At 46.7% G+C, this 13,726-nt stretch overlaps 1 protein-coding gene across 2 annotated transcripts in view; it reads right to left on the bottom strand.

The window, feature by feature from the left end:
• BARX2 (BARX homeobox 2) overlaps positions 1–9,100 on the bottom strand; it is an 84,658-nt gene extending 75,558 nt beyond the window's left edge. Inside the window, exon 1 of one of the 2 annotated variants that reach the window (XM_030917266.1) lies at positions 8,548–9,100. In XM_030917266.1, the coding sequence (XP_030773126.1) occupies positions 8,548–8,728 (181 nt within the window). In that variant the 5' untranslated portion in view covers positions 8,729–9,100. Of the gene's footprint in view, positions 1–8,541 lie in introns of both variants that reach the window. The other variant, XM_010356345.2, reaches the window with a different exon arrangement.
• Between the last annotated feature and the right edge of the window lie 4,626 nt (positions 9,101–13,726).

The following is a 13,726-nucleotide window of genomic DNA, read 5'->3' on the forward strand; positions in this document are numbered from 1 at the left end:
AAAAAAAAAAAAGGAAATGTGCAAAGTCAGCTCCCCTAGATACTGGTTAAACTAAGCATGGAAGTTACACTTCCTTCAATCCACACGAGACTGGGACCTCTTTTGGGAAAAGCCCCTCATCCTGAGTTTCAGGGATGGTTAATTCACCAGATGAAAAGGACTCTGGGAAAGAAAGAGGTGGGCAGTGGAGGCTGGCAGGTTATCAATATCAAGGACTTGCCAGTACCAGGTATTTCCCAGGACAGAAATATAGCCACCACTTCATGAAATTTCATCAGGCCCAAGATTACTCCATTTCTCCACATGGTAAGTAATCCTTGAATAAGAAAAACCAAAGGCTAATCATCATATCACTTACCAAATGCATACGTTGGGTTTTTTTTAAAAATGATCAGAAGTGCACTGACATCACCTAGGCAGCAGCCAATCCTATTCAATGCACATTGTGAAAATACTCATCTGGCAGGGCGTGGTGGCTCACACCTGTAATCCCAGCACTTTGGGAGGCCAAGGCGGGTGGACCACAAGGTTGGGAATTTAAGACCAACCTGGCCAACATGGTGAAACTCCATCTCTACTAAAAATACCAAAATTAGCTGGGTGTGGTGGCGGACGTCTGTAATCCCAGCTACTCGGTAGGCTGAGGCAGGAGAATCACTTGAACCTGGGAGGTAGAGCTTGCAGTGAGCCGAGATTGCGCCACTGCATTCCAGCCTGGGTGACAGAGCGAGACTCTGTCTCAAAGAAAAAAAAAAAAAAAAAAAAAAACAGAAAATACTCATCTTTCCTCAATACCCAGAAGAATATGTTCCGAAGGATATGTTGGTAAGCTGGAAAGATGCGATAAAAAGGAATCGTGCAAGCCTGTCTGCTTGTACACGGAACGTAGTTAATTTGGTGCTGAGATCCTCCCAGCCTGGCTTCTCTTCAGTCGTCTTTCGACCTGTGCATGGAGGAAGGCTGTGTCATCTGTGTGCACTCTGCCAGGAGGAGGCCTACAGAGCTGCCCTCCAGACCTCTCAAGTAGTCCTGAAATCAGCTTCAACTGGTGACTGGCAGGGGCCCTTTTCAGAGGTACTTGAACATCACCTAATATTCAGAATTCTCTCCCTCTGTATTCAATTTCAACTGGCACTCAAGAAACCAGAGGCTCTCCTTAGTGACTAGGGACAGAGGTCCCTCTCTTCTCTCTTCCTCAGAGCAATCATATGTTAAGATTCAACTCGAGCCCAAATATAATTAGACCATCTTCTGATACCTATCTAGGTGCATGGCTTTCTTCCTTAAATGTGTGCCAAGTTTCCACTTTCAAGAAGTTAAATTGCCATATAAAAATGCCCTGGTGATGATGAGTAATTAGACACGGTAATGGAAAATTAACTGTGTTTTTATTTAGAGCATTTATTTTAACAAGACTTTTCTTCTTCTAACTGTTATTAAGCTGTAATAAAAATAAATTAAATCCTGAGGGTTTGCAAAGGTTTTCTGGTTAAAAAACAAACAAACCAAACACCTCTTTTCCTGGAGAGTATTGTTAATGCCACCAAGTTTGTACAAAGTCTGAATCCCGTTACTAATAAACCCTAATGCGAATTCTGATTTTGTCGTCTGTGCTGTGGACAGAAAACTACCATTCCATCCTCTCAGGCAGGTAAAATGGAGGCAGGCACCGACAGGCAGGCCCAATGTGCTTCTCCACGTGTGCAGTTTTTATGCGAATGCCCTCAATCTTTCTCTTCTTCTTGTCATGCTGCTTCCAAGAGAACGTGCCACCTGCAGCACAGTGGTCTTTTGCCCGTCCTTTGAGCATCTGTGGGCTTTAGCAAGTTCTCGGATAAAAGGTGGCTGCTTCAGTTGTGAGTGCATCCCTAGAGCCACACTGGAAACACCAGTTCCACAAGACTAGAGTGTAAAACTGAACTGCATCCTGAACAGAGGATGCAAAATGAGGCTTCAATCTATGCATCCCATCTCAGTCGTTGCAGTCCTCTAACCATACCCCACCTAAGAGCTTGTCAATGGGCTTAGCCATAGACCCACCAGCTCTAGTCCACTAACAACCGTCGTGGGCAGGACATGTGGCAAGGAGGACCCTCAGGCTCCACGGCATGCACATTCACAAGCTCAGAACAAATGAAGAGGCCTTGGCCGGGTGCAGTGGCTCACGCCTGTAATCCCAGCACTTCAGGAGGCCAAGGCAGGCAGATTACCTGAGGTCAGGAGTTCGAGACCAGTCTGTCCAACACGATGAAACCCCATCTCTACTAAAAATATAAAAATTAGCCAGACATGGTGGCATGCACCTGTAGTCCCAGCTACTAGGGAGGCTGAGGTGGGAGGATCACTTGAACCCGGGAGGCAGAGGTTGCAGTGGGCCAAGATCGCCCCACTGCACTCCAGCCTGGGCAACAGACCAAGATCCTGTCTCAAAAAAAAATAAAACAAAAATAAGAACAAATGAAGAGGCCTCAGCGCATGTGACGTACCTACCTTTGCATCTCTGTTGCTCCTCCTACCTGACCTCAAAACAAAGTGCAAATAACACCGAAAACTGCTTCTGGTTTAACATTTACTCAGGCTTCCAGAGTGAAGGCTAAATGCTGCGCAGAGCTTAGGCTCTGGATCTCAACCCTGAAGAGGCCCCAGCACACGTCTAAGTAGAATCAACTTTAGCCATTTAGTATCCATGGAGTGACAGAATTTCACAGGCCACCTTTGTGTTGCCTGTACAGCCCTTCGGAGGAACACTGTGCTATGACGCTGAATCTGCGCAGTCTCAAGAATTTCAAAGAAACCCACTCTTTCTTTCCTTCTTCCCTTCTTTTTTTCCTTTTAATCTCTCTTTATAATTGAAATAATCCTTTGCAAGCCTTACTCCTTTTCATATAGATTTTTGGGATATGTTACATTTAATCTTTTCACTCTGATTTCTAGAGTATGCTAAAACCAACAACTTTATACTATCCACGTTTCTATCACAAATTCAGTCTTGGATACAGAAATACAACCAGCAAAAAACAAACATATCTGTAGGAAATCAGCCTAATAATAGAGTTCCATTTGAGTTGTATTTAGCAAAGTTGATTTGACAATTTTACCGGTGATAACACCCTGTAGGTAGAGTTCAAAGAGAAAATTCCACATAGTAAGCAAAAGTATTAAATGTTCCCATATCCCAATTCCATATTCCAAATGTTCCCATATCCCAACTGCCTCTCACATACACTAGGAAAAAAAAAAAATAAACAAAACAAAAAACAAACAAAGAAGGGTTAAGCAATGGTTCTACAAGTAGTTGAGAGGAACTTTTTTAAACACCCTAACTGCTAGTCAACAGTTAGATTAAGTTTCAAAACAATGTACTCAATGACAATGCCATCACCAAGCAAATACAACTATTTGTTGAATGAAATTATTGAATTAAATGATAGTGAAGAGTGGACATTTGGAGGGGCATTTCAACCCGTGAACAAAATTTCTAATCATTTGCTCGTTTGCTATGAGAAAAATCAGAGCCAGAGAAGACACTGCTAATGAACTATTCATGAGTTAAAACTGACTCCACAGCCGGGCGCGATGGCTCACGCCTATAATCCCAGCACTTTGGGAGGCCGAGGCGGTGGATCACCAGGTTAGGCGTACGAGACCATCCTGGTCAACATGGTGAAACCCCGTCTCTACTAAAAACACCGCCTGTAATCCCAGCTACTCGGGAGGCTTAGGCAGGAGAATCATTTGAACCCAGGAGGCAGAGGTTGCAGTGAGCCGAGATCTCGCTATTGAAAGAAAAAAAAAAAAAGCAACAACTGACTCCTAAGGAACCCCTTGGCATCTCTAACAAAAGAGTTATAAAACTTAAGGAGTGGTGGGATAACAGCTAAGGATCCCAAAAGAGCTCGGTTCCAAATATACTGTGACCATGGATGAGTCCTGGACCCGGTGCATCCCTCTATTTATTCACCCTTACAATGGGAACAGGATAATCAGTTATGAGTAATTGCTAATAAAAGCCTATGTGCCTCTGGCAGAAATACAAATGCTTGTTGATAACGATCGTTTTTCCCAGACCCTGGTTTATGTTTCTCCATTAACATTCCAGTGTCCAACTCTCAGGTTCCCAAGATCCTACGGGTTTGGGTCTCTGACTAAAAAAGACCAGGCTGAGATTGGGAGAGTCACCAGAGCCAACTCCATGAAGCACTAGCCAGCTCCTGAACTCCCAAATGAGACATTATACATGCCTGCACTGCAATTAATTTTTTGCTGGGATGACACCCAATGTTTGTGATAAAAATGCACCCAAGGACACTACCCCAAAGAACTTGCTTATCTTGGATCCACCAAAGGATAAAATGTTCTCAATGCCACCTCCTAAAAGATAAACACCCTTCCCCAAATGTCCCTTCTAATTGGCTGATTGACTGTCCCCTGGGTGTGACTGCACAGGTTAGTCCTGGGTGTGTAACCAAGTTGGAAAAGTCTTCCTGATTTCTGAGTACTATGACAAGGAGGAGAGTGGCATACAGTGGACTGAAACGATACCGAAGCACTGACGTGACCCTGGCACTTTGCAAAAAATACCTTCTGCTTGGGGATATTGATCTGTGATTTTATGAGCCCCTCCAGCTCTGTAGGTCTAACCACCAAAGATGAGAGACAGGTGAGAGATTCAACAGAATCATTCTGCCAGAGAAGGGGAAAGGAATTAGATTATAGTTAGTGGAATAATTAAAAGTCTCATCCTGTTCTCAGGTTGTAAAATGTCCAAGTATCTACACTCACCTCCCCACAAATGTGCATGTGCAAATGTAAGGTAATTCTAGGTTCTAAGTACACAAATTGTAATAAAAGTAATTAGTACCATAGGTTCATTTATCAGTATCTTCATGTGAAAACCCTTAGGCTAAATTGTAACAATCCTTATTTTTGTGAAGCAAGTTATCCATTTTTTCTCAACACGCCACAAATTTAGAAACAGCCTGATTCTAAAGATCAGACAGAAAGGCAGAGCCTTCGAAAATGACCACGCTGATGCTTCCGCAAACCATTCGACCCCAAGAAACCAGCTTTCTTCAAGTGGGCTTTTCCACCAAGAAATATTAATCACAACCAGAAAAAGAAAATAAAGCATCCTAAAGTTAAGCATATTTATGACATCCTAAAACGCACCTCTTTTTTGGCCTTTGTAATGACGGTCAATGCTCTGAAGTTTGGGAGCTCATTGCTGATTTCTAAATGGCAATACGCTTCCCTCTGAACAGGGATTACTGCTTACAGATTTAAAAATAAAACCACCTTGTTATACACTAACTTAATTCTAAACATATTCCACCCCTCACCAATGGCCTGAATGACAACTGTTGTCAAATGGACACATTCTTTTGGGCTTAGCTGTTTACATTTTAGTTTAAATGTAATGATAAACCTTTCTGCGGTGGGGCTTACAGGGCAAGGACTCCCTTTTGCAGTGTCTATTAGGGTGATTTACGAGATGTACTAGGAAACCGAAAGAAATTGAGAGACAGCTTTCTAGGACTAAAATTATTGTGTTTATAATAAGAAAGGGCCTGTCAAACAATAATTTTTGGAAGGTGAAGATTCCATCAAGGCTAGAGTGTCTAACAATAAAATCCTGTCAGGTGATTATCTGCCTGAGATGAAAACTATTTCCATGTCTCAGTTTGCTGGAATACATACCATTCTGCCTGATATTTGGTATCATAAATTGACCTTTAGGTTGCTAAATCTACACAGTATGAACTGTTTCCTTATGCACTTTTTTTTTCAATGCTGTAGTTTTCTTTCCATCCCAATTTTATGTACTTATTGTACATGCTGGTAAGTTTTTAATTTTGAGGACTTTTTTCTCTTAGTTTTCATTATTTTACCTTACACAGTTCACTTCTGTTACACTTACTTAAACCTTAAACCACCAAATGAAAGGCTGAGAAAGTTCAATAACATTAATTCCAATATATGCCTTTCACTTGAACTTCTTACAATTTTGCTTCCACCACAAGTGCTAAACATTTCGTTCTATCTAGCAAAAAAAAGAAAGAAAAAGAAAAAGAAAAAAAAGAAAAGAAAAAAATTACAGTTTCCATCAGGATGCCAGCAACTTATTGTTGTTTTTTTCAATTAATAATAAAAAGGTTACATTCATCTAATCAAAGATTTTTATCCTGACCTTAACTGAAGAAAAAAGAAAAATGCTTTGAAAGTATGGTATTTGCAAAAGCCCTGAGAAGTCACTAATGGGATTCCCATGATCTAATACATGCAAGGCTTTAACTGTAACTGTAAACCCAATGAAGGCTTATGATTTGAAAGTATGAACTATTGTAGCCAGTTTTTATGGGTTTAATTCCACCAGCAAATCCCAGTTTCTATATTTTAATTCTCAACTAGACCAAAATCACGACACATTTTCAACTAACAACCTGAAAGAAGAAAGCACTGGAATAATGGGGCCAGAAAACCATTGGCAACAACCACTCTCTGCCACGAACCATCAGTGAACTTCGAAAAGCACAAGACTGAGCAATACTGAAGTCTGTGACATACGTGCATTTCACTTACAACACTCACAAAACTACATATCAATCATTTCATTTTCCTCTGATTTCTTTCCCACACAAGGTTCAACAAAACACAGCACTTACTCAGCCACCTCTGACTGAATGACTATTCTCTGCAGCTATTTATTACTCTTCTTCTGCCTTATTTTCTTCTATGATCCAATTCTGTGACTCCTATAAGCCAGGAAAAGCTGCCTTCAAGTCAGCGCAGAGCACAAAGTCACTGAAAATTCTGTCGGCACTAGGCTCTACCTAGGTGCTTAGAAGTTGTTCTGTTTTGTCCTGGAAATGTCCCATGAGCAATGTTAATGACTGAAACAGATCCTCTTTTTTTCCTCAAAGGGAATTGAATTATTATAGCAAAGGATGATTTGTACTCCAAACAATATTCAACCTATCACCCCTATTCAGTATATATGTGTCCAAGGGTCCACAGCCACCTACACACAAATGTAAAAATATCAATTCTCAGGAGATCTATCTTGTTTCTAAAATTTCTTATTTGTTCCTTGTTTCATATATTTCTTGGTTTTAAAAATTCAGTATTACAAGGCTTGTTATGGGATATCAGGCCTAATTCTACCTTACAGAAAAATTAACTTTAAAAAGACATAACTGAATATAGTATACATTTTACAACCAAATACATGTAGGAACAATTCGGTTTTAAAAGAACTCCACTGAATGTATTTATCATATGTTTACTGATTGTCATATAGGGACTATCAGTGGAACCAAGAGAAAATACAGGATTCCACGCATTGAGCATTAACAACTGAATGTTCCAAAAAATATCTTCCCAAACTGCTGGTCCTTCATTTTTTCATTGTAAGTGTAATTTAATTTATCTCATGCCTCCCATGCAACTAACATAACCTCAAAGGTTCTTTTGGTTTGGAAGTACTTTATGTTCACATTTAATGAAAAGCACACTTAATAACTTTTTTTCTGATAAACAGTGCTCCTACTTCTTTTTTGTTTTATTATACCCACATTCCATAACCTAAATCCTAACAATGCCAAGATACTTTGAAACTTGGAGCTTCTCTTAATGCATTCAACGTTTTAAAAATACATTGGCTTTACTTTCGATAGAAACTCTACTACGTTTTCAGCCGGGCGCGGTGGCTCACGCCTGTAATCCCAGTTCTCAGGGAGGCAGAGGCGGGAGGATAGCTTGAGCCCAGGAGTTCGAGACCTGCCTGGGTAATATAGCTAGACCCCGTTCTCCACAAAAAGGAAAAAAAAAAAAAGACAAAAGAAACTCTACTACATTTTCAATATATGCGTTAAGTTCTCTTTATCTTTCCTATTGGTCTTAGCTCCTGTGAAGAGAGAAAACCAGTTCTGAGTAATGTTTTTACTGTTATCATTGTTGGTTTTGGTCACTTAAGACAAACGAGGGTGACCTTTTCGGCTTGTGCCACAAAAGCAAAGTACTCCAGAACTACTTTCCCAGAGCGCGATCATTTTAAGCAAAGCTCAGTGAATTTGGGATTTTGTTGAGAACCTCAGGATACTGATTTACTTGTAAAATTCACAGTGGAGACTGTAAGAGGTTGGACAAGTTAACTCAAGGTGAGATGTAAGGCCGCCAAGCTCAAGTTTGAAATTCACACCACCACTTCCTGAAACAATGATTTAGGCGCTGAACCTGGTCAAGTGTTTTAACTTTCAGCATGGAACGAGCACGCGTTCTCCTCCGAGCAGGACAATCAGGCGTTGCGCGAGCAGCCCTCTCCTAAGGCCCCGGCGCCTTTATTTTATTTCCACTCGTGCGATCCACACGTTGCGTGGCCCTTCCCGGCCGCGTCGCAGATGCCTTTGCAATGCCCACCGTTTACTGAGGTGCAGGAAAAGAATCCCTTAACCCTTGCTCTCGACCTCGGGCTGCAAAGCACAGGCGACCCACACGGACGTGAAAGCTACCGAACCCCACTTATCCCCTAGCGGAGCGTCTTACCCGTACAGGAATGCAGGGGCTTGGGTCGCACGACCAGCGACGGGCACACGGAGTAGAGGGAAAGTTTCTCAAAGTAGTCGCAGGTCTCCTTGGAGAGGATCTCGTCGATCATGAAAGTCTTGTAGCGCCGCCTGGCTGCTTTGAGCTGGCCGGGCGAGCTCAGCCTCAGCTCGGCGTGGCAGTGCATGGTGAGCCGGGGCGAGCGTCCGCCGGCCCGAGCGCGGCTGCGAGTGCCCGGCCGGCCGGGGCCGCTGGGCTGGCGCGACGGCGGGGCCTCGGCCCCGCTCCCGGCAGCCGGGGAGGCGGCGGGGCTCGGGTGGCGCGCGGAGGAGAGCGGGTAGCCGGCGCGTCTGCCGCACGTTTAGACCCACCCGCAGATCAACATCTTTGCTAAGCCTTTTTGGGACAACGCAGCTGTCAATCAGCGCGAGCTTCCTGCAGGGCCGGGTGCGGAGTGTGTGCTGAGGGGCGTCCGCGCCCACCCCGCCCCCGCCCGCCCGTGCCGCTCCGGCGCCGACCTGCGCGCCTAGTGCCCGGCGGCTCTCACTCGCTGCCTCCAGCTCTGGTGTCTCGCGCTCCTCTGCCTGGCTCTCTATTTTAAGACGCTCCCTTTGGCTCTCCTCCCCCTCCCCGCCGGGACGCGCTCCAGGTGTGTGTGCACGAGTGTGTGCGCGGTGCGGGGAGAGCGCGCCGCGGCCAAGGCCCTGGCCGGTAGCTCCCCGGGGCAGTGTCCCCCATGCTCACCTTAGTGCCTGTCCTGCCACCCGCCGGCCCGGCTCCCAATGCCCGCAACCCAGCGGGAGGGCACGTTCAGTTCTCTTACTAGAAAGAAGTGTAGTCCTCACTAGGCTCCCGGGACTTCGGGCCACAGCGCCAGTGCCCCCGAAGACCCACCGTGCTTTTCTCCTTCCCTGTGTGGACGGTTTCCCAAAGACTGCGGCTTCCCAAGCCCTCCACTCGCAGCCTTGCAGCTAGCGCTGAGCTTGCACGCTCGGAGCATAGGACTTATGCGCTGAAGTTGCAAACTTGACTGACCCAAGATCCCAAACCAATGACCCTGGTCCCGTCCGTTACCCTAATAAGAAACTGAGAAGGAAAAAAAAAAGATAAGAAAAATTAATAAAAGTGTGAGTTATCGCTGGGCGCGGTGGCTCACGCCTGTAATCCTAACATTTGGGAGGCCAAGGTGAGACGATAGCTTGAGGCCAGAGGTTCGAGACCAGCCTGGTCAATATAGGGAGACCCTGTCTCTACAAAAGAAAAATTAAAAACAATCAGGCATGGTGGTGCACGCCTGTAGTCCCTGCTACTGGAGAGGTTGACGCAAGAGGAAACCTGTAGTCCCAGCTACTGGAGAGGTTTAGGCAGGAGGAAATCTTGAGCGCAGGAGTTCGCGGCTGCAGTGAGCCGGGATCGCGTCACTGCACTCCAGCCTGGGCGACAAGAGCGAGATTCTCACTTTTTTAAAGTGTGCCTTTAAAAAAAAAAAAAAAAAAAAAAAAAAAAAAAAAAACACTGTTTACAAAAACATTTTTTTCCTCGTTGGAAAGGGCCAGAGCTGCACGATTCTAGGGAGCAGGCGGGCACTGGGGTAGTCTGTCCCATTCGGGCTTCTCCCAGCGCCCGAGCCTTCCGGCAAAGGGGCTTTCAATCTCCGGATCCCTCGCGATACGACCGGGTTAGAGAGTCGCGAAGACAGGTGTTTATTGGGTGATTTGCCTTTTTCTTTCCAGCCTCCTAGTCTTAGGGTCTGTTCCAATCAAGATCTGTACGGACTTTAGTTGTTCATTGGAATTACTGCGTAAAGGGGATCCCGCCGAGCCTCCGCGCCCGGGAAGCCTCCGGCAGCCTGAGTCGCGCCAGGTGTTAGGCGGGAACAGCCCAGTGCGCACCCGTTTCCACAACTTTATGTTGGAATGAGTGGGTGCGGGGTTGGAAGGAAAACGCACGACAGGGACACTGAGAAGTATAGACGCGATGGCCTTCCCTAGGGCCGAGTTTGGGGTCGGTGACATTTCCTCCCGGCTCCCAGTCTAGAAGCGTCAGCGAGTGCCGGTGGGCTCTCCGCGGAGCTGCTTGCCCAGGGGGCCCTGGTGGCCGCGGAAGCAAGTCAGTGCGGGGGCCTGGGACGGTGGTTAAACTCGGAGGGAGGGACACGCCCGGAGGACTAATCATTAGGCTGTTAGAGAAAATAGTTTTTTGTTTGTTTGTTTTTTTTTTTTTTTTTTTTTTTTTTTTGGTTTGTTTTTTTGAGACCGAGTCTCACTCTGTGGCCCAGGCTGGAGTGCAGTGGCTTGATCTAGCCTTATTGCAACCTCTGCTCCCCAGGTTCAAGTGATTCTCCTGCCTCAGCCTCCTGAGTAGCTGGAATTACAGGCACCTGCCACCGCGCCCGACTAACTTTTGTATTTTTTAGTAGAGACCAGGTTTCACCATCTTGGCCAGGCTGGTCTTGAACTCCTGACCTCGTGATTCACCCGCCTCGGCCTCCCAAAGTGCTGGGATTGCAGGCGTGAGAAAATAGGTGTTAACAGGCCAAGTCACAGCCTAGCATTAGAGAAGGCCCGCAACGCGTCTTTGAGGAACTTCATTTCCGAAGTATTTGCAAACTGGCCTCCCCTCCCCTCCTCTCCATCTAGAATTATTTTCCTTTTTTTCTCTTTCTCCATGCAGAGACGGCTGAAGGGCGGGCAAGAACTGCTGCCAGGTTTCCGGGTGGCGCCGGGGGTCCTGTGCGGGACCCTGGGGTCCCCAGGCTGGTCCCAGGCGCGCCCCCTGCTTCCGCTGCGGGACCCTGAGGCTGGTCCTCGGTCAAGGCGCGGGACCCGGGACAGCTCACCGCTCAGCCCGAGCGCCGCCGTCCGACGCCACGACGGAGGGTGTTCTCCGCGGCGCAAGCCGAGAGGGAAACCGCCGCGCTGAGTCGGGGCTGGGGTCCAGGGGCTCAGCGTTCGCTCCCAGGGCAATGCCGGGCAAGGAGCTCTAGGCGCCCCCAGGAAAGTGAGCCGCTGGTAGGCAGCCGCCAGTAAACTGAGTGCTTGCAGGCGATCTCACCCGCAGCGCCGGCTACGAGGCGGGCTTGGAGCTGGGGACCAGCACCTGAGCGACAGCACCAGGACCCCACGCCCGGCGACGGGCCGACCGCGTCGCGTTTATACTTTCTGTCTGCCCGGCGTGTGCCGACGGAATGCGCGCACTCGGGGCACTACTCCGGGCCCCGACTTTGCACTGCTCTGCTTTCCTCAATCTCTTTTCTTCTCTCTGGTTCTTCCCCTTCCTTCCACCGCCATTAACTCCTCTCCTCTTCTTCCCTCCCACTTCTCCCTTCCGCGCATTGCTCCCCGCACTTTGGGCCTCTCCTCCTCTGTCGAATTTCCCGCTTCTGTTTTCTCTCTTCCGCCCTCCCTTCTTCTCCGCATCGTTCATCCTTGTTTTCTCTCCCTCTCTCTCTTTTTAACCTCCCTTCTCCTCCTCTCCCTCCTTCTTCCCTCTTTCCAAACCCGGGTCTGGACTCGCCTGCGCGTGCCCCTGGTCGCGGTGCTGCCCGGCGGATGGCTGCAGGCGGCTCACTCGCAGGGACAGAGCCCAAGACCAGGGGCCAGGGGGGACCGGCCTCGCCTTGGCTGACCGCGTCTCCTAGCGCTCTCACTCCTCTCCGCTTCCACTCGGCCACAGGCACAAAATTCACAAAATCCAGACACTCCCGCAGATGAGTTATTTGATTTGAAATCTGCAGTGTTTTAATAGGTGAAGAAGTAAAAGTTCCAATTCACCTCTTTGGATTTTCCATCTTTTCTATTTTGCGCTACAGAGGCAAGAAATCTCAGAAGGGGTCTGGGGGCACAAGTCCCCTGTGCAGTGGAGAGAGAGAGATACCTGATCTTGGAGTCTAGAGCCTTGCGCTCTCTGTCACTTACTCCCTAAGCTGAGCCTCAGTTTTTTCATTTGTAAATGGTGACCACAAAACCTGCTTCACAAGGATGAGCTTTCATAATCTATGCGTTTATACAAGTTTGTTCCCTTTCATTGGAATGCCCTCTGCACCCTATCCCCGCTTTCTCTGCCCCAAAACCTAGAGACTCCTCTCAAATGTCACCTCCTTTGTGAAGTGTCTCCCCACTCCCCAAGGCTGCCGATTCCTACTTCTATGGTGGCATATCCTTTACTGTATTGTCCTTTGCATGTTTATTTCACCCACTGGACAATGATCAGGTGGGCCTACTCCCTATGTTATATCATTCATCTGTATCACCAATACCCATATAGCACACAGTCGGTTCTCAGTAAATATGTCATGAATAAATGAATGAGTGGGAAAATAATATGTTAGATGGGACATCAAATCTTAACCAGTCGTTTTCAGTTTGTCTTTCTCTTTAAATGAGCCTCTCTCATTTCGGGTTTTTAGCAATGGCATCTAGCCCAATTCCCTTTTCACCCTCATGTCCCTTTTCTTTTTCCCACTCCCTCTTTCCTGCTTTCAGACTGTAAAGGGCTTCTGTGGGAGGAAGCACACCCCAGCTGTCAATCATGAAGTGGGGCTTTGGTCAGAATAGTAAGGGGTTTTGTTTCCAACGTTAATGAAGTGGCTGGAACAGCAAACATCTGCCAATGGGACTCAAACCTTTTCCAGCTGCTGGAGACCCACAGACACTTCCCAGCCTCCTGTGACTGTACCCAGGCAGTGTCTGACCCTGCACCCTGGGGTGGAGGAGTGGGGACACACCACACACGGAGGAACAGGCGGGTGTGCCCTGAGCCACACATAGGCAGACATGGAAAGAATAAAAATTCGCACCCTCCACAGAGCTTCAGGGGATCACCCCATTCCCAAACCCCAGCCCCTCACACTCCCACCCCACTCTAGCACCTGATTCCTAGGGACACAGCCCAACCAGAGAGAAAGGGACAGGGACATCTTTGCAAAGTTAGGACTGGAAACTCTAGATTTGGCTCCTTTGGTTTCTGTCAACTGGAAACCAAAGAATTCCTCTTTATCATGCCAACTCACACAAGGCATCTCCACTCTGTTAGAACTCATGAAGTTTAATAAAACAAATGGTTTTAAAAATCCTAGGGTGACACTTAAGTTGCTTATAGGATCTAACTGTAGATGATCTTGGCTTGACTTTTAATTTAACTCTCCTGTTGTAATTTTGGGCTATGTGTCGATATAGATATTCAG

Source organism: Rhinopithecus roxellana, chromosome 15 (genome assembly GCF_007565055.1).
Source record: "Rhinopithecus roxellana isolate Shanxi Qingling chromosome 15, ASM756505v1, whole genome shotgun sequence".
In the NCBI taxonomy this organism is placed as follows: domain Eukaryota; kingdom Metazoa; phylum Chordata; class Mammalia; order Primates; family Cercopithecidae; genus Rhinopithecus; species Rhinopithecus roxellana.